The sequence below is a fragment of the Aplidium turbinatum genome, chromosome 6 (assembly GCF_918807975.1).
Source record: "Aplidium turbinatum chromosome 6, kaAplTurb1.1, whole genome shotgun sequence".
NCBI lineage: Eukaryota > Metazoa > Chordata > Ascidiacea > Aplousobranchia > Polyclinidae > Aplidium > Aplidium turbinatum.
This window is the reverse complement of record NC_137477.1, coordinates 10,658,976-10,680,102: the sequence shown is the minus strand read 5'-3', so window position 1 is coordinate 10,680,102 and position 21,127 is coordinate 10,658,976. Positions and strand designations below refer to the sequence as shown.

General features: G+C 36.5%; 1 protein-coding gene across 1 annotated transcript; it reads left to right on the top strand.

Moving 5' to 3' along the window:
• Positions 1–15,903: 15,903 nt before the first annotated feature.
• On the top strand, positions 15,904–19,000 carry LOC145772770 (ATP synthase F(0) complex subunit f, mitochondrial-like). The gene is made up of 4 exons (XM_082584647.1): positions 15,904–16,009; positions 16,234–16,359; positions 17,665–17,781; positions 18,859–19,000. The coding sequence occupies exons 1-4, from the start codon at positions 15,937–15,939 to the stop codon at positions 18,885–18,887; spliced, it is 345 nt and encodes a 114-aa protein (XP_082440773.1). The 5' UTR covers positions 15,904–15,936; the 3' UTR covers positions 18,888–19,000.
• The last annotated feature ends 2,127 nt before the right edge of the window (positions 19,001–21,127 follow it).

Sequence of the window (21,127 nt, the reverse complement as noted above, 5' to 3'; positions counted from 1 at the left end):
AATTAAATTTACTTTCCAGGGGTGACAAGCTCGTGGTGGGGCAGACGAAGGAAACGCGAGCAGAATGGTTTAAAAATGGGGGAAATGTCTTACGTATTTAAAAACAAATAGAGATTTCAACGTTAAAAGACGCCTTCAATTAGGCGTCTATAAAAATACTTTCCCGAAATATTTTTTGGAATTTTATTTTTGAATCGTGTTCAGAATTAAATTTCCTTTCCAGGGATGGCAAGCTCGTGGTGGGGCAGACGAAGGAAACGCGAGCAGAATGGTTTAAAAATGGAAGAAATGTCTTGCGTATTTAAAAATAAATAGAGATTTCAACGTTAAAAGACGCCTTCAATTAGGCGTCTATAAAAATACTTTCCCAAAATATTTTTCGGAATTTTATTTTTGAATCGTGTTCAGAATTAAATTTCCTTTCCAGGGGTGGCAAGCTCGTGGTGGGGCAGACGAAGGAAACGCGAGCAGAATGGTTTAAAAATGGGGGAAATGTCTTACGTATTTAAAAATAAATAGAGATTTCAACGTTTATAGACGCCTTCAATTGACCGTCTATAAAAATATTTTCCCGAAATATTTTTCGGAATTTTATTTTTGAATCGTGTTCAGAATTAAATTTCCTTTCCAGGGGTGGCAAGCTCGTGGTGGGGCAGACGAAGGAAACGCGAGCAGAATGGTTTAAAAATGGGGTAAATGTCTTACGTATTTAAAAACAAATAGAGATTTCAACGTTAAAAGACGCCTTCAATTAGGCGTCTATAAAAATACTTTCCCGATATATTTTTCGGAATTTTATTTTTGAATCGTGTTCAGAATTAAATTTCCTTTCCAGGGGTGGCAAGCTCGTGGTGGGGCAGACGAAGGAAACGCGAGCAGAATGGTTTAAAAATAGGGGAAATGTCTTACGTATTTAAAAATAGAGATTTTAACGTTTATAGACGCCTTCAATCAAGCGCCTATAAAAATATTTTCCCGATATACTTTTCGGAATTTTATTTTTGAATCGTGTTCAGAATTAAATTTCCTTTCCAGGGGTGGCAAGCTCGTGGTGGGGCAGACGAAGGAAACGCGAGCAGAATGGTTTAAAAATGGGAGAAATGTCTTACGTATTTAAAAATAAATAGAGATTTTAACGTTGATAAACGCCTTCAATTAGGCGTCTATAAAAATATTTTCCCGAAATATTTTTCGGAATTTTATTTTTGAATCGTGTTCAGAATTAAATTTTCCTTTCCAGGGGTGGCAAGCTCGTGGTGGGGCAGACGAAGGAAACGCGAGCAGAATGGTTTAAAAATGGGGGAAATGTCTTACGTATTTAAAAACAAATAGAGATTTCAACGTTAAAAGACGCCTTCAATTAGGCGTCTATAAAAATATTTTCCCGAAATATTTTTCGGAATTTTATTTTTGAATCGTGTTCAGAATTAAATTTCCTTTCCAGGGATGGCAAGCTCGTGGTGGGGCAGACGAAGGAAACGCGAGCAGAATGGTTTAAAAATGGGAGAAATGTCTTACGTATTTAAAAATAAATAGAGTTTTTAACGTATATACACGCCTTCAATTAAGCGTCTATAAAAGTACTTTCCCGAAATATTTTTCGGAATTTTATTTTTGAATCGTGTTTAGAATTAAATTTCCGTTCCAGGGATGGCAAGCTCGTGGTGGGGCAGACGAAGGAAACGCGAGCAGAATGGTTTAAAAATGGAAGAAATGTCTTGCGTATTTAAAAACAAATAGAGATTTTAACGTTGATAAACGCCTTCAAGTAGGCGTCTATAAAAATATTTTCCCGATATATTTTTCGGAATTTTATTTTTGAATCGTGTTCAGAATTAAATTTCCTTTCCAGGGCTGGCAAGCTCGTGGTGGGGCAGACGAAGGAAACGCGAGCAGAATGGTTTAAAAATGGGGGAAATGTCTTACGTATTTAAAAACAAATAGAGATTTCAACGTTAAAAGACGCCTTCAATTAGGCGTCTATAAAAATACTTTCCCGAAATATTTTTCGGAATTTGATTTTTGAATCGTGTTCAGAATTAAATTTGCTTTCCAGGGATGGTAAGCTCGTGGTGGGGCAGACGAAGAAAACGCGAGCAGAATGGTTTAAAAATGGGGGAAATGTCTTACGTATTTAAAAATAGAGATTTTAAAGTTTATAGACGCCTTCAATCAAGCGCCTATAAAAATATTTTCCCGATATATTTTTCGGAATTTTATTTTTGAATCGTGTTCAGAATTAAATTTCCTTTCCAGGGGTGGCAAGCTCGTGGTGGGGCAGACGAAGGAAACGCGAGCAGAATGGTTTAAAAATGGGGGAAATGTCTTACGTATTTAAAAATAAATAGAGATTTTAACGTTGATAAACGCCTTCAATTAGGCGCCTATAAAAATACTTTCCCGAAATATTTTTCGGAATTTTATTTTTGAATCGTGTTCAGAATTAAATTTCCTTTCCAGGGCTGGCAAGCTCGTGGTGGGGCAGACGAAGGAAACGCGAGCAGAATGGTTTAAAAATGGGGGAAATGTCTTACGTATTTAAAAACAAATAGAGATTTCAACGTTAAAAGACGCCTTCAATTAGGCGTCTATAAAAATACTTTCCCGAAATATTTTTCGGAATTTTATTTTTGAATCGTGTTCAGAATTAAATTTCCTTTCCAGGGGTGGCAAGCTCGTGGTGGGGCAGACGAAGGAAACGCGAGCAGAATGGTTTAAAAATGGGGGAAATGTCTTACGTATTTAAAAATAGAGATTTTAACGTTTATAGACGCCTTCAATCAAGCGCCTATAAAAATATTTTCCCGATATATTTTTCGGAATTTTATTTTTGAATCGTGTTCAGAATTAAATTTCCTTTCCAGGGGTGGCAAGCTCGTGGTGGGGCAGACGAAGGAAACGCGAGCAGAATGGTTTAAAAATGGGGGAAATGTCTTACGTATTTAAAAATAAATAGAGATTTTAACGTTGATAAACGCCTTCAATTAGGCGCCTATAAAAATACTTTCCCGAAATATTTTTCGGAATTTTATTTTTGAATCGTGTTCAGAATTAAATTTCCTTTCCAGGGCTGGCAAGCTCGTGGTGGGGCAGACGAAGGAAACGCGAGCAGAATGGTTTAAAAATGGGGGAAATGTCTTACGTATTTAAAAACAAATAGAGATTTCAACGTTAAAAGACGCCTTCAATTAGGCGTCTATAAAAATACTTTCCCGAAATATTTTTCGGAATTTTATTTTTGAATCGTGTTCAGAATTAAATTTCCTTTCCAGGGCTGGCAAGCTCGTGGTGGGGCAGACGAAGGAAACGCGAGCAGAATGGTTTAAAAATGGGGTAAATGTCTTACGTATTTAAAAACAAATAGAGATTTCAACGTTAAAAGACGCCTTCAATTAGGCGTCTATAAAAATACTTTCCCGAAATATTTTTCGGAATTTTATTTTTGAATCGTGTTCAGAATTAAATTTCCTTTCCAGGGATGGCAAGCTCGTGGTGGGGCAGACGAAGGAAACGCGAGCAGAATGGTTTAAAAATGGGAGAAATGTCTTACGTATTTAAAAATAAATAGAGTTTTTAACGTATATACACGCCTTCAATTAAGCGTCTATAAAAGTACTTTCCCGAAATATTTTTCGGAATTTTATTTTTGAATCGTGTTTAGAATTAAATTTCCGTTCCAGGGATGGCAAGCTCGTGGTGGGGCAGACGAAGGAAACGCGAGCAGAATGGTTTAAAAATGGAAGAAATGTCTTGCGTATTTAAAAACAAATAAAGATTTTAACGTTGATAAACGCCTTCAAGTAGGCGTCTATAAAAATATTTTCCCGATATATTTTATGGAATTTTATTTTTGAATCGTGTTCAGAATTAAATTTCCTTTCCAGGGCTGGCAAGCTCGTGGTGGGGCAGACGAAGGAAACGCGAGCAGAATGGTTTAAAAATGGGGGAAATGTCTTACGTATTTAAAAACAAATAGAGATTTCAACGTTAAAAGACGCCTTCAATTAGGCGTCTATAAAAATATTTTCCCGATATATTTTTCGGAATTTTATTTTTGAATCGTGTTCAGAATTAAATTTCCTTTCCAGGGGTGGCAAGCTCGTGGTGGGGCAGACGAAGGAAACGCGAGCAGAATGGTTTAAAAATGGAAGAAATGTCTTGCGTATTTAAAAATAAATAGAGATTTTAACGTTTATAGACGCCTTCAATTGACCGTCTATAAAAATACTTTCCCGAAATATTTTTCGGAATTTTATTTTTGAATCGTGTTCAGAATTAAATTTCCTTTCCAGGGGTGGCAAGCTCGTGGTGGGGCAGACGAAGGAAACGCGAGCAGAATGGTTTAAAAATGGAGGAAATGTCTTACGTATTTAAAAATAAATAGAGATTTTAACGTTGATAAACGCCTTCAATTAGGCGTCTATAAAAATATTTTCCCGAAATATTTTTCGGAATTTTATTTTTGAATCGTGCTCAGAATTAAATTTCCTTTCCAGGGCTGGCAAGCTCGTGGTGGGGCAGACGAAGGAAACGCGAGCAGAATGGTTTAAAAATGGGGTAAATGTCTTACGTATTTAAAAACAAATAGAGATTTCAACGTTAAAAGACGCCTTCAATTAGGCGTCTATAAAAATACTTTCCCGATATATTTTTCGGAATTTTATTTTTGAATCGTGTTCAGAATTAAATTTCCTTTCCAGGGGTGGCAAGCTCGTGGTGGGGCAGACGAAGGAAACGCGAGCAGAATGGTTTAAAAATGGGAGAAATGTCTTACGTATTTAAAAATAAATAGAGATTTTAACGTTGATAAACGCCTTCAATTAGGCGCCTATAAAAATATTTTCCCGAAATATTTTTCGGAATTTTATTTTTGAATCGTGTTCAGAATTAAATTTCCTTTCCAGGGGTGGCAAGCTCGTGGTGGGGCAGACGAAGGAAACGCGAGCAGAATGGTTTAAAAATGGGGGAAATGTCTTACGTATTTAAAAATAGAGCTTTTAACGTTTATAGACGCCTTCAATCAAGCGCCTATAAAAATATTTTCCCGATATATTTTTCGGAATTTTATTTTTGAATCGTGTTCAGAATTAAATTTCCTTTCCAGGGGTGGCAAGCTCGTGGTGGGGCAGACGAAGGAAACGCGAGCAGAATGATTTAAAATTGGTGGAAATATCTTGCGTATTTAAAATTAAATAAGGATTTTGACGTTTTGGCAAGCCTTCAATTGAGCGTTTATAAAAGATAGTTGAAAAATTGGAAATTACAGAAAATAATGGAAAAGACCTGTACAAAAATAAATTCCTTGTGTTACATTTGTTCATTAAGTTCTGTATTGTTGTAAGGTTTTCCCACCGCACCTTTGAGGCAACCTTATACGGTCGTTAGGTTTTTTGTTAATGCAGGACCTGTCGCCAGTAGCCATATTACACCTGCTTATACAGCACATCTTGAGTAGTGCAAAAAAATTGTACAGAATAGTTAATGCTTTATCAATATTTAACTTTTCAGAATTTGACAAAATGATGTGTAAATTGAAGAGATCCTAATTTGAAAACTTAAATTTCTCTAGAAAGCGATTATAGGCTATACATTTCGAATGGGTATTTTTTTAAGTTTTAATAGATTACAGCATCTACAATGATTTGATTTAGAAATCACTAGGTTTGTTTGTCGTATCCAGACTTACACCTGGTGGTTGAAGATTTGGATTAAGTGGACACGAAAGCAATGAAGCCAATCTTCGTGTCCACTTTCAGGCATGCCTTTAAGTGTCCTGCCAAAGACACACCCGCATGCTCTTGAACGGTGTCGAACCCGGTGCTCTTTCGATTGCCTTTCCAAGTTCTCACCACTCGGCTATGCAGCCGACCTCACCACTCGGCTATGTAGTAGGTATCAGTTAATGAAGAATAATTTTTATTCTCTGAGCACAACATAAACTTCTAAACATTTGTTCAGCAAATCGAGTAGGATGCTGCGGATTCTTTTGCTGTATTCAGTCTTTAGCTTTTACGTAGAAAAACAAGTATCCGCGATCCTGTATTACCTTTGTCATTTCGCAGAACGAAATACATCGAACTTTTTTGTCATTAAATTCCCAAACTACATTGGCTCCTTCTAGACAATAACAAATGTAATGGCCGTTTTCCTTCCCTTCACCAAAATGTGCAATGGCACTTACGAATTTGTAATTACATTCAACGCCATTTGCATCCTCAAGAGTAAAAGTTTCATCTGCTGTGACACATCTTTTGGATTTGATTACACCAGTATTTCTACCTAAAGACAGAACCAAAACTTTGGGGAAACTAAATATTTGTTTACTCGTAGTGCAGTTCACACTTGTACATTTACAACATGGTGACATTTCGTTGTCAACGAGCAAGTTCTTTAGATATAAGGATAAAAGATTATTTTCCGAAATCCAGTAGTACATTGGTAGAAATAATACTTTTTCGTTATTTCTATGAAGCTCACTTTTTGAACCGCATTCAATACACTGGTGATACGTGACGTATTCCAGTGCCAATGTTATATCAGACCGCTCTAATAACAATGGCAATGACGATTCGCTAAAAAATTCGGCAGGGTCATGTTGCAAATCCAGTGGAAATTTACTTCTTATATCATTCAACGTGTTTTTAAGTAGTTTTTCTTCTACGTTTCTGTTAACAATAAGATTATGCATTATAAGAAATAAATTTCTGTCTAGTTTTGCAATACCTTTGTCGTTTTCCAGCCACGATATTGGCACATCACATGTTATAATTACAAATTTAAGCGCTTGCAATGCAACGTTCAACCAACAGGAGTTACCTACATTTACTAAGCCAGGAGGAAGATTGCTATTAGGAGTTCCAGATAGAATCATTAAATCAGGATGAGCTTTGATAGCGTTTGTAACGATGTAATATATCATCCAATGTCGATAGGTTGTGAAAAAATCAACATCCAAATTTCTTTGGGCTTTTCATTGCTGTTGTTGCAAAGAATATCCGCTGTCATGCAAACGGCCACTCCACAAGTATTGTTGTCTGGTTGCATCAAGATGTGTTTAGTGTCTACGGCACAATCGTCCTTACATAGCCCGTAATCAACCAAGACATTTAATAAACAATCTACGCCGTCACGAAAGAACTTTGAAACATCACTGGACATGCCATTGTTTAATGAATCATAGCAATGTAACAACTCCTTTTGGATGGAAAAATGTAACAAACGAAAATGACCATTGCACAAGAAAGGCAGAAGAACGACGGGTCGCAGTTTGTCCTCGTTTTCTATCATGGCCGTTTTGAAAAATTTTATTGACTTTACGGGTGTTCCTTGAAGAAGCTTGCTTGTGGAATCGCAGTCTAAAGCTCCTATGGCGTTAATGTTGCTCGGTTTATTGACTTTTAGCAAAATGTAAGCGTCTACCAGACGTTTGCTTAGCCAACCAACGGCCGTTGGATTTGTATAGTGCTTTTCCAATTCGCTCTTGATTTTCCTACAGGGGTTATTACACGCCGTAAGTAAATCTAGCCAAGACACTTCGTGGTTTTTGTCTATTACGAGAGCGGCATCAGATAAACAGTTACGATTTATTGCCAAACCGTGCCACACCTTTGTTGAAAATTCTTTCATGTACTCGAAATCTTTTTTTATAGCAGTCCAAAAGTCATTTATCCGTTTGTCATCACACATAGAGGTTGCAAAAGCAGTGTTTTTATAAACAGCCGATGTGGACATGGAGTCACTTATGACATTGCCGTATCGAATATGCTTTTTTGATTCATTATTAGTGTAAAACCCAGATGAACGACGTTTTTTTGGTTTTCTAAATTTAGAAACTACCAGACTAGTGCAATGGTTTGACTGATCTTTCAATGTTTGGTCGCTTTTGTTTTTGGAAGAAATGTGAGGTTTTCTGTAACCTTGGTGTATATAATGTGCAGAGTATATTTTTTCACTAGTTCTGATTTCATTTTCATATTGTTCCACAAAATTATCGATACTTACAACTCGCTTTCCTTTTAAATAAATTTGTTTCAAATCCCAAAAATGCTGCTCAATGATTCCTTGAGTTAAGTTATCCTGAGAAATATTTCTTAATTCGGAAGAAATAACATTTTTAAACCAAGAGGAATACCGAAAGTAGAGTTGATCATTTGGGCATTGATGATGAGACGAATGCCGGGATAAGTCTCCCAGAATTAGCTGCGAAGTTGTACTAATTCGACTTAAAACAATTCGAATGAGTTGGGAACAAAAGGTTTTGTCCATATAAACATTTTCGTGCTTTAGCTTTGAATTGCAATGGTTAAGGTGATACAAAAAGTTATTAGAATCTAAAAAAGCGACAAGTCGGTTATGGTAGCGTAAGTAAAATGGAGATTTCAATTCTTGTTTTTGATCCTCACGCATGCTGGTATGAAAATTGTCAGTCAGGTCGTTTACATCGGTTTCTTCAATTTCATTTGTTACTTTTGATTTAGTTTCGTAAGGTTTAACGCCTTGATGCAGTCTGTTAAAATGATAGTCCACTTGAAAAGACGTTCGTTCGCAATTGGTTACCCAAATAATGCTTTCCATTATTTCGTCCAGTTCACGCAGGGTGTACATGCAAATAACAACGAAATCCAATGCATTGCAGTCAATCTGTGTTGTTTATGTTTGTAATGTTTTTTTGCCATAACTTTAGCTGCACGCATGGCATGACTCAAGCAATTGTGAACGAACGTTTTTTCTAAGTCGTACGTTATTGCCTCGCCTGTAACTACTCTCCAGCATCTGTTGTAATAATCTAACCTTGTCTCATTGCACATAGCACTTAATACAGCATTCCACATAGCCATGGAACCGTCAATCATCATCAATGCCGGCTTTTTTACTTTCCCGCAAATTTTTACAGTGTCCATTAAAAATTTTCCCAGAAAACTCCCTATACTCTCAGAATTATGAGTTGTTGCGATGTTTGTTGCCACCGGGAGCGCTGGACCCCCGGCGTATGGGCTTCTCACTAAAAGCGAATAAATTTGAAAGTCTTTTTCACCTTCTTGTTTTCTGACTATACTTCCAGTTGCGTCGAAATAAACTACATCAATGGGGCATAAATCCCGATAAAGTTTCACTTGTGCATTTGAATACATTATAACGCCTGGTGGATGTGTAGTTATTTGTCTTATAAAGGTTCGATTTTTCTTTTCAAACTCGTATCTCAGGCGATTGATGTTATACATCCAATTTTTAAACCATTCTGCTCGCGTTTCCTTCGTCTGCCTCACCACGAGCTTGCCACCCCTGGAAAGGAAATTTAATTCTGAACACGATTCAAAAATAAAATTCCAAAAAATATTTCGGGAAAATATTTTTATAGGCGCCTAATTGAAGGTGTCTATAAACGTTAAAATCTCTATTTATTTTTAAATTTGTAAGACATTTCTCCCATTTTTAAATCATTCTGCTCGCGTTTCCTTCGTCTGCCCCACCACCAGCTTGCCATCCCTGGAAAGGAAATTTAATTCTGAACACGATTCAAAAATAAAATTCCGAAAAATATTTCGGGAAAATGTTTTTATAGACGCTTAATTGAAGGCGTGCATATACGTTAAAAACTCTATTTATTTTTAAATACGTAAGACATTTCCCCCATTTTTAAACCATTCTGCTCGCGTTTCCTTCGTCTGCCCCACCACGAGCTTGCCACCCCTGGAAAGGAAATTTAATTCTGAACACGATTCAAAAATAAAATTCCGAAAAATATATCGGGAAAATATTTTTATAGGCGCCTAATTGAAGGCGTCTATAAACGTTAAAATCTCTATTTATTTTTAAATACGTAAGACATTTCCCCCATTTTTAAACCATTCTGCTCGCGTTTCCTTCGTCTGCCCCACCACGAGCTTGCCACCCCTGGAAAGGAAATTTAATTCTGAACACGATTCAAAAATAAAATTCCGAAAAATATATCGGGAAAATATTTTTATAGGCGCCTAATTGAAGGCGTCTATATACGTTAAAATCTCTATTTATTTTTAAATACGTAAGACATTTACCCCATTTTTAAACCATTCTGCTCGCGTTTCCTTCGTCTGCCCCACCACGAGCTTGCCACCTCTGGAAAGGAAATTTAATTCTGAACACGATTCAAAAATAAAATTCCGAAAAATATTTCGGGAAAATATTTTTATAGGCGCCTAATTGAAGGCGTCTATAAACGTTAAAATCTCTATTTATTTTTAAATACGTAAGACATTTCTTCCATTTTTAAACCATTCTGCTCGCGTTTCCTTCGTCTGCCCCACCACGAGCTTGCCACCCCTGGAAAGGAAATTTAATTCTGAACACGATTCAAAAATAAAATTCCGAAAAATATATCGCGAAAATATTTTTATAGGCGCCTAATTGAAGGCGTCTATATACGTTAAAAACTCTATTTATTTTTAAATACGTAAGACATTTCCCCCATTTTTAAACCATTCTGCTTGCGTTTCCTTCGTCTGCCCCACCACGAGCTTGCCACCCCTGGAAAGGAAATTTAATTCTGAACACGATTCAAAAATAAAATTCCGAAAAATATTTCGGGAAAATATTTTTATAGACGCTTAATTGAAGGCGTCTATAAACGTTAAAATCTCTATTTATTTTTAAATACGTAAGACATTTCCCCCATTTTTAAACCATTCTGCTCGCGTTTCCTTCGTCTGCCCCACCACGAGCTTGCCACCCCTGGAAAGGAAATTTAATTCTGAACACGATTCAAAAATAAAATTCCAAAAAATATTTCGGGAAAATATTTTTATAGGCGCCTAATTGAAGGCGTCTATAAACGGTAAAATCTCTATTTTTAAATACGTAAGACATTTCCCCCATTTTTAAACCATTCTGCTCGCGTTTCCTTCGTCTGCCCCACCACGAGCTTGCCACCCCTGGAAAGGAAATTTAATTCTGAACACGATTCAAAAATAAAATTCCGAAAAATATATCGGGAAAATATTTTTATAGGCGCCTAATTGAAGGCGTCTATAAACGTTAAAATCTCTATTTATTTTTAAATACGTAAGACATTTCCCCCATTTTTAAACCATTCTGCTCGCGTTTCCTTCGTCTGCCCCACCACGAGCTTGCCACCTCTGGAAAGGAAATTTAATTCTGAACACGATTCAAAAATAAAATTCCGAAAAATATTTTGGGAAAATATTTTTATAGACGGTCAATTGAAGGCGTCTATAAACGTTAAAATCTCTATTTATTTTTAAATACGCAAGACATTTCTTCCATTTTTAAACCATTCTGCTCGCGTTTCCTTCGTCTGCCCCACCACGAGCTTGCCATCCCTGGAAAGGAAATTTAATTCTGAACACGATTCAAAAATAAAATTCCGAAAAATATTTCGGGAAAATATTTTTATAGACGCTTGATTGAAGGCGTCTATAAACGTTAAAATCTCTATTTATTTTTAAATACGTAAGACATTTCCCCCATTTTTAAACCATTCTGCTCGCGTTTCCTTCGTCTGCCCCACCACGAGCTTGCCATCCCTGGAAAGGAAATTTAATTCTGAACACGATTCAAAAATAAAATTCCGAAAAATATATCGGGAAAATATTTTTATAGGCGCTTGATTGAAGGCGTCTATAAACGTTAAAATCTCTATTTTTAAATACGTAAGACATTTCCCCCATTTTTAAACCATTCTGCTCGCGTTTCCTTCGTCTGTCCCACCACGAGCTTGCCACCCTGGAAAGGAAATTTAATTCTGAACACGATTCAAAAATAAAATTCCGAAAAATATTTTTATAGGCGCCTAATTGAAGGCGTTTATCAACGTTAAAATCTCTATTTATTTTTAAATACGTAAGACATTTCCCCCATTTTTAAACCATTCTGCTCGCGTTTCCTTCGTCTGCCCTACCACGAGCTTGCCATCCCTGGAAAGCAAATTTAATTCTGAACACGATTCAAAAATAAAATTCCGAAAAATATTTCGGGAAAGTATTTTTATAGACGCCTAATTGAAGGCGTCTTTTAACGTTGAAATCTCTATTTGTTTTTAAATACGTAAGACATTTACCCCATTTTTAAACCATTCTGCTCGCGTTTCCTTCGTCTGCCCCACCACCAGCTTGCCACCCCTGGAAAGGAAATTTAATTCTGAACACGATTCAAAAATAAAATTTCGAAAAATATTTCGGGAAAATATTTTTATAGACGGTCAATTGAAGGCGTCTATAAACGTTAAAATCTCTATTTATTTTTAAATACGTAAGACATTTCTTCCATTTTTAAACTATTCTGCTCGCGTTTCCTTCGTCTGCCCCACCACGAGCTTGCCACCCCTGGAAAGGAAATTTAATTCTGAACACGATTCAAAAATAAAATTCCGAAAAATATTTCGGGAAAATATTTTTATAGACGCTCAATTGAAGGCGTCTATAAACGTTAAAATCTCTATTTATTTTTAAATACGTAAGACATTTCTTCCATTTTTAAACCATTCTGCTCGCGTTTCCTTCGTCTGCCCCACCACGAGCTTGCCATCCCTGGAAAGGAAATTTAATTCTGAACACGATTCAAAAATAAAATTCCGAAAAATATTTCGGGAAAGTATTTTTATAGACGCCTAATTGAAGGCGTCTTTTAACGTTGAAATCTCTATTTGTTTTTAAATACGTAAGACATTTACCCCATTTTTAAACCATTCTGCTCGCGTTTCCTTCGTCTGCCCCACCACGAGCTTGCCAGCCCTGGAAAGGAAAATAAAATTCCGAAAAATATATCGGGAAAATATTTTTATAGACGCCTAATTGAAGGCGTTTATCAACGTTAAAATCTCTATTTGTTTTTAATTACGCAAGACATTTCTTCCATTTTTAAACCATTCTGCTCGCGTTTCCTTCGTCTGCCCCACCACGAGCTTGCCAGCCCTGGAAAGGAAATTTAATTCTGAACACGATTCAAAAATAAAATTCCGAAAAATATTTCGGGAAAGTATTTTTATAGTCGTTTTTGTGATGCTTACTTTTCTTGCCATATCACATATAGCAGTCTTAATAGATACGATTTTTTGTCTAACTTTTCGCAATTGCAGTTGCTTTATCTTTGACAAGTCGAGTTTTTTATTTAAATTTCTGTGTTCACTGTTCATTTGGCTATGGAAAAAATATAAGATTTGCTTTGATGTGGTAACGAGAAGTGATTTTATCAGCTTCCGAGTGTTGCTACTTTCATCGCATTGTTTATCGCGCAAATTTTTACGGATCATTTTTTTAGGCGGATCGCGCAGAATTATTCTGCCAGAATGACGGTGGTCCCAAATTGACTTGAATTTTAATAATTCCCCAGGCAAGTAGCGTTGCCAGATGCTCATCATCTGTGAATTTTTTAAGCATTTTACATAATACTGTATAATCAGAGAAAAAAGTTGACGTATGATGAGAATTCTAAATTACATCCCCACATGCTTTGCCGGCGTAAAAACAGGAATGTCTCTTGAAAAGTCTTCTTTGTCATTCAATGCTAAAAATGACGGTATTTTTAGAAATAATGTACATGTCTGTAAAAAAAGAACGATCACATCTTCTGTGCCATTTCCAACCGAATATCAACCCATATGATGATGTACCACGGTTGTTTGAGATGGAAATTGTGAGTTTCTTTTGAATTTTCATAAATTTTGCTTAGTAATAGAGTTTAAAAGAGTTTTGGGCTTGCGACAGAGCAAAACCTAGTTTCATATTTTATAGTTTGAGCACATATTGTATTTAAGCTCGAATTTAGATGATTGGGCTTTTCTAGACTTTTATGAAGATCTGGATTTGACTATTTTTTGTCATGGTTTAAAAAAAAAATTAATATACTGGCATGAGTTGTTTCACAGCTCCCTTTCCAACAAATTGAAAATAATCACATTATTGTGTGTATTTTGCGAAGTTATTTTATTTCAAGTTTTCAATTGGAAACTTTAACTTGCTTTCGCGATTTGCGAAGGTCAATTCTTGCAGTTCTGCCTCTGGCTTGTGGAACTTTTGGATTTTTGAGATAAACAATTCAGTAACATGAATTTTAGGTTTCAAGAAAGCTTTATTCAGTTTCTTCAAAATTTTTGTAAATTTGGTTGTTCCAGTAATGCAGCAGTAAAATTTTTGAATACTGAAAAGTTTGGGTGTTCATCAGTCAGATGAACGTAGCAACTAGCGCTAGAAACAGTAAAATTTTTGTGAGATGTTAAAAAGTTAATTGATTTGCCACCCATGAAATGCTGTTTATTGGGCTAACCAGTTATTGTATTATCCGCTTGTTTTATTAGCCTATTGAGTTTAACGCTTTTATACATATGATTCTCGGCTCTAATATTATAAAAACGCCTGAGCTGGTATACAAGTCCCCCCCACCCCTTTGGTAACTCATGACAAAGAGGAATTGACCAAAATATGTGGATTGAAGTGTGTGAACGGTAAAGCAAAGGTAAAATAGTTTCACCCTATATGTTTGGTCGAGTCCTGTCTTTGTCATGAGTTACCAAAGGGGTGGGGGGGACTTGTATACCAGCTCCAAAACGCCATATCTTTTTATTCCAATATTTGAAAGTTAAGCTTCTTAGGTCTCTTACTACATCGCTATTTTGTTTTGCCTTCTTAATGGTTTTACATACTGCTGCCCACTCTCCTGGTTTAACAAATGCTTTGGAATTTCATAATGACTTATAATTGCTATAAATTCTTTGCAATTTGCATTATTCAATATTTAGCATGTACCCTTAAAATATAACATCTATCATAGGCTTCTTTTCATGGAGAGGCTGTTTTTCACAAACTTCGAATTGGTATTATGGGCTATGCCAGTGATCTTCAAGTGTTGCACAAGCTCCCCTCAGTCAAATTTTGCTTGAATTTATTTTTATTTTACTCAGCTTGCTTAGTATGATCACGAGTGTACTGTAGGTCAGGCCCGGATTTAGGGGGGGGCAGAGGGGGCAGGTGCCCCGGGCCCCCCGACTTTTGAAGGGCCCCCCTACGTGGAAAAAATGGGATGTTGTGTTATTTTTTTCCTTTCAGCCTTTGAAGTCTCTGCAAAAATGCTATGCAGTGCTGGATTGATGCTACTGTAGACGCAGAGGTAGTTGTTCGCGAAAAATTTTTTGCACGGAGGCCTCCGATCTAAAAGTGCCCCGGGCCCCCCATCAGCTAAATCCGGCCCTGCTGTAGGTCTGCCTCCAAATTTGTTTTTTTTTTCTTCAGTATGTTTTTCTGTTGTTGTTCCTTGTTTTGTTTTAAAAGGACCGCTCCTAAGTTTAATTTTAAAGGCGAGATGCACCTCAAAGAGAGGTCCACCATCTTAAGTTGCAGGGCCAGGTTGGGAAGTTAAAGCACCTATGAAAAGAAGGGTGCAACCTATTCCGTCCCCTGAACACTCAATCTCCCGATTTTATCCCCCAAAAAGATCTCAAAAAAAATACAGCAGAGCCGAAGCCGCTGATTGGAGTTGCTGCAAAAATTTCACAAATTTTCCCTTGAAAAGATCGAGAGAGAAAATACAGAAGTGCCGAAGTCGATGATTGGAGTTGTCCTTGCCGTAACAGTTGACCACACTAAGTATCTTGAAATACCGGTAACAGTTGATAAACCAAACCTCATATTCTGGTTAGGGTTATCGAATTAGGGTTTGAGTTAGTCACACTTATTTTGTGGTGGCCACAAAAATTCAATGATTAATTCAAGGGAAAAATTTTAAGATGTTACGGCAACTCCAAGCTGTGACATTGACTTTGTTCTATCTTTTTTCAAATTGTTGCTTCAGCAACAATTACTTCAATAAACTGTCACTGCTTACCTAGAATAATTAATTTCTGCTGGTTTGATGTAGTTTGGTTTTAAATGGCTGTAATTTGTAGCATAGCTATAAATCAAAGTGTTTATTTCTAGACAACTGTAAGGTTTATCACAAGCTTTCATTATGTCTTCATCCAATGTAGCAAAAGCAGCAACCAATGGCATTGCACAACACCCAAAATATTTCAATGCAAAAAGTAAGTTTTTTTAAGCTCTTTATTTTTCTGCTGTTAATATACCAATGCATCATTTTTGAAATTAGTGCAGCATAAAATTGAGTTTTTTTTAGGTGAAACTGATTCTTGTATTATCATTATTAAATGCTGTACAGTAAAGTTGGTGTGCAAATTATCTACCTGTTGAAACTGTTGGCCCACTTGTTCAGCACTTATCTAATTTCTTGATATCTGTTTCATTTTAGTTGAGCCAGGAATGAAAATTCCTGAGGATACAAGGCTTCTCAGGGACATAAAACTTCACGAAGTCCCTAGCTGGTTAATGAAGAGAAACTGGTCACCACTCGGAGTGTGGTTTGCTGCTAAAAGATGTAAGGGTTCATTTGTAACAACAGTTTTGTTTATCAGTTTTACTGTCAACCTTTATATGTGCTCTTTATGAAATATTATAAGATTCCTGTCAGTGTTGTTAGATTTGTTTATTTTCAAAATATTATGACTTGATCTAATTTTGCTGACATATCTTCTAAGTTGGTCATCAAGTTTGATACACACTAACACAGCATCGTTTGTCGCTCACAAATTAGTATGGCCTAGCTGAGAAAGCAAACACATCATGAAGACTGTGCACTTAGTCAGCAAGGTGTACATAAACTATTTTATACACAAAATTGCATAAATTTTGTGCGTAAACTAATTTTGTTTGCTAGGTGCCAAACATTCACACGGTATAAACCACTCGAAACAAACAAGTTTTATTTTGAATTTCCACGAAGAGACACAAGCATCCGAAAGTGTTCATCTGACATTTTGCTGTGTTTTGGTTCCAATATGTCTTTGCCGATTGAAAACATTCTTTCAACTGCAGCGCTGGAAAGTATTGGCGTGTTGTAGCGAAAAAAAAAAAAAACATTAAAAAGTGTGCGTTGACGCTATGCGCTAAAAAAAACACGAAAACTTTACGGCGTAGCCTCAAGTGCAAATTATCCAAAAAAATGTGGCCGCAAGCGTTAGCGTAAACAAAAAGTCTACGCCGCAAGTATGCGGCATAGAATTGCGGCGTATACGACACGTACATCTCTGCAGTCTGCATATAATAATAATAATTTATTGCACCCAACTGGTGTGAAATAAATTATTATTTTTTATTATATACATTATACATGCACAAAATTTTTGCGATTTTGCACTGATTTTAAGTATAATATGAAATGCTTTTTTATCTTGCTAAACAGCGCTTATCAAAAATTGTACAAAAATAAAATTATGTTTCAAACTGGTATACATGAACAGTTGAACACACAATGAACTCTGAACAGCATTTACTATGTACGCTAACTATTGTATTGTTTTGAAACCAGTGGTTCTAAACTTTTTGCTTGTTTGCATCACATTTAAATTAGAAACCAGTTCACACACTCTCTCCTTAGAATGGCTGAAAAGTAATAGTCACTTAAAATTCAGAATATTAATTAAAAGCACATGAAGAAGAATTGCATCATTAGTCATTTTATTTCTAACCTTGATGCTTCAGCACCCACACACTCCCCTGGAAACAGGTCTTGCACCCCTTTATTAGTAGTGTGTCTGTGTGCACCCCTGGTTAACCATCTTTAAACTGATATAAATATTTTATTAGTTACTATGTTGAAAAAGGTTGTTTTTCTTATTGACAGTTCGTCATGGGCTTTACACCAAGTATCTCTTTTTCCGACGACCAAGTGGTGTTCTCATTGCTCAAACATGCCTATTGCTCAGTATGGCGATGTATTACAATGAGTACAAGTACATCAGTAAGTAACCAATAACCATTGTTCTTCTTTATCATATGTGGCTTACATGACATGGCGGCTTTTCCTCAATTTTTCATCAAGATTTTTTTTATTTGATCAACTCATTTTTGACGAATATGCTTCGTTCACGCAAAATCAATGTCTTGGTCACATACTGTAGCCTAATCGTCTTATGTTGGTATTTATATGTTTTTTTTTCTTTTATCTGTAAGCGGACTTTGCTTTGATTGAGGATGAAAGTAGTGGCGATACACTCGGAAGAGTGTGGTTTGCTTATTTTTTTAAATTACTATTAATTTTGTGCTGTATATAATATACATTAGTTATTTTTTATATAATGCTGTAGTATTTTTTGTTGGCGTTTGTAAAACGGACAATACACGAGCACTGAATATAACTACTACTTGAAAAAACAGGACTCAACCTATCTTGTACAGTGACGTAGTTGGAAATAAAATTTTGAAGGGGACAAAAGCAACGGTTGGAAGTTCACATTTTAACAGTTAAAACAAAAGAGTTTGTTTAAAAATATGCCTACTGAATGCAGTCAAACATTTAAGAAACGTCATTTACTATGTAATACAATGTCATTAAAATGTTGTAACAACATTAAAAACCTATTACTTTGAGGGGCAAGATAAAAGGTTTGGGGTCGATTACTCCCCCAAGTCCCCACGTGGCTACGTCCCTGATCTTGTAACTCATAAACGACGCAGTATTTATATTTTGATGTGCATCGATTCCAGATTATTCTGATTTTGCCTTGACATTTCATTGTAGACACGTTTGGCTTGGTTCATGTTTGTGACCTTACACGCGTTTTGAGAAATAAATACTGTATATTTTTGGTGGGTTGTCAGAGCCTAACCTAAAACAGTCAGTTGTGTGACATGACATGATAAGCAATATATCGAAGCTTCAAGCTCACAAAACCAGCTTGCGATGAAAAGGCCAAACACTGCGTGCCTTTCAAAACTAAATCCAGATCACCACAAGGTCGTTTGTTGCTACTGTATTTTCAAGAAACTATGCGTTGCAATGTGCATTAACTAACATAATACTTATCTTTTTTTTCAGAATTGCACAAGACCCGGAAATACCATTAACTTATTGGACCACATCTGGCTGGAGCCGTTGTGTCAGCCCTTTTCTTATACTGGAAATATGATACTTTGCTTGTGATTTCAGAAATATGAATAAATTTAATGTCTTGAATATTCATGTGCTAGATTTTGACAGCGTGTTTCTTTGCAGTTTTTGGTCCGTGTAAGCCAACGCAGCGTAAATCAGCGGCACCATTTTAAGCAGAGAATAAACAAAAAAAATTTCTGTCCATTCTGCTTTTTTGCATTAAATTTAACACTTACGCTGGTCCTTTGAAGCTATAGGCTACGTCGTTATAAATTTCTGTCGCATTCAGCTTTTTTAAGAAAATGAAAGTTTTAAGCGCTATTTTAGATAGCGTGACGCGACAATTTATGGAAAGACAATTTATCGAACGACAGTTTATGGAACGACGAATCTCCCGAAACAAATTTTATCTACAATTTTAATGCACATATGCAATGGAATACTCAAGGCGTTTTAAATGTACATTTCAATCACATTCATTTATTTTGAATACCAGTACAAAATACTTACAGTTACAAGTTGTATGTAATTGCTCGAAGATATATGTTTATGTCAATATTCGTTGAGTGATAATCTTGGACAATGCCCTTCAGCCGTTGGTTGACAGCATCGTAGCGCTTTTTCCGAGGAGGGCCAGCAATTCCAGCATTTAATTGCTCAATGAATATTTTGTTGGAATCTTGTTCCTGCACAATTTTCTTGACGAGTCTACGAAGCGTCGGATGAGATTTTGAGACACGCTTGCTGAACGCATTGTGCCACCCTTCAATACTATTATTCGTTCGTGGAAGGTCATGTTGAACCCGGTGGAAGACATTCCAACACCGGATAGGAAATAGAGGTTGACGACGATTTCTGCGACGCAGTTATCCAATCCAGTCAGTGTATTCAGACAGGTGCTGCTCATCGTCGTCATTCAATGTGGCCACGAAGTCCTCAAACTGTTGTACAACGTCTTCAGGCAGAACGAATGCCAGTGCCTGGAAGCATTTTGTGGGAAGAGCGTGTTCGGCATCCTCAGTGAACCACCGCTGCAGAGAGAGGGCCTGAATTTTCCGGACCTATTTCTTATGACTCAGTTACTGTAGCATGGATGTTATAGTTACTAACAAAAGCTGCAATCTGTGCTTAAACATGTGATTCTATTCTGCAAATGAGGAACTAGACAAACAAAAGTTCTCTTGAGGATGAATTTTGGATGCACAGACTACAGTTAAATCAGCTGTTCTATTAACTGGCGTTCGATGAACAGTCGTTTCGATTAACCGTCGTTCGATTAATTGTCGTTCGATAAACTGTCGTTTCGATTAACCGTCGTTCGATCAATAGTCGTTCGATAAACTGTCGTAGTACCTATTCTCCTACGACTATGCTACATTGAAAACATGCTAACTTTAAACCTTTGAAGGCTGGGGGGGGGGGGGGGCTGTCAATTCAACTTTTTTGTATCAACAGTTTTATCTCTAAAACCACTGAGGCTGCAACTACGAGATTTCTTGACTTTTCCTAACTTTTATTCACCCCTATTGAGCTGAAATTTTGAGCGAATAAAGGTCATAAATTGAGAGATATAAGGCATTTCTCAGCAAACCCTCTGAAATATTTCATATTCTATTGTTCAAAAATTTCCCACCAGCTGGATGAAAGTAATTAATTTGACCCATGTCCCGTTAATCCTAACTGTTTCACAGCGTGATGGGAATTGGCTGTATGTAAAATTATGTAAAAAAATTTTAATCACAACTTTGCAATGCATGTTCTTCATTACTCTACCAAAAAATAATGTGTAAACTCACGCTACAATTACAGTCATACGTTACCTCAACATTTCAACATATATGAGCAGTTCTAAAATTCACATAGTTTTAATTTTCGGATATGCTCAGCATGAATAATTTTACAAAGTGAATCCCAAATTTTGAAACCGTGCCTCAAAAAATAACAGAGATATCACTCCTAAAGCATAAGAAGAATCGACAGCCCTCCCTCAAACTGAGCAAGACTCCAGGAGCCCAACCTTCTAAGGGTTAACGTAGCCTAGCATCGTAGCCTACAGCACCTTCGGCGGTAGCGAGATTATATAGCTTACTGTTGAAAGAAATGTAGCGTAGCCTATGTCTGTAGGCTTCCGTCATGATAGCAAAAAATAACATCACTACTGCAATCGACACTGCAAAAACATATATAGCCTACAGCGCTGCTCCTTCCATCGCTA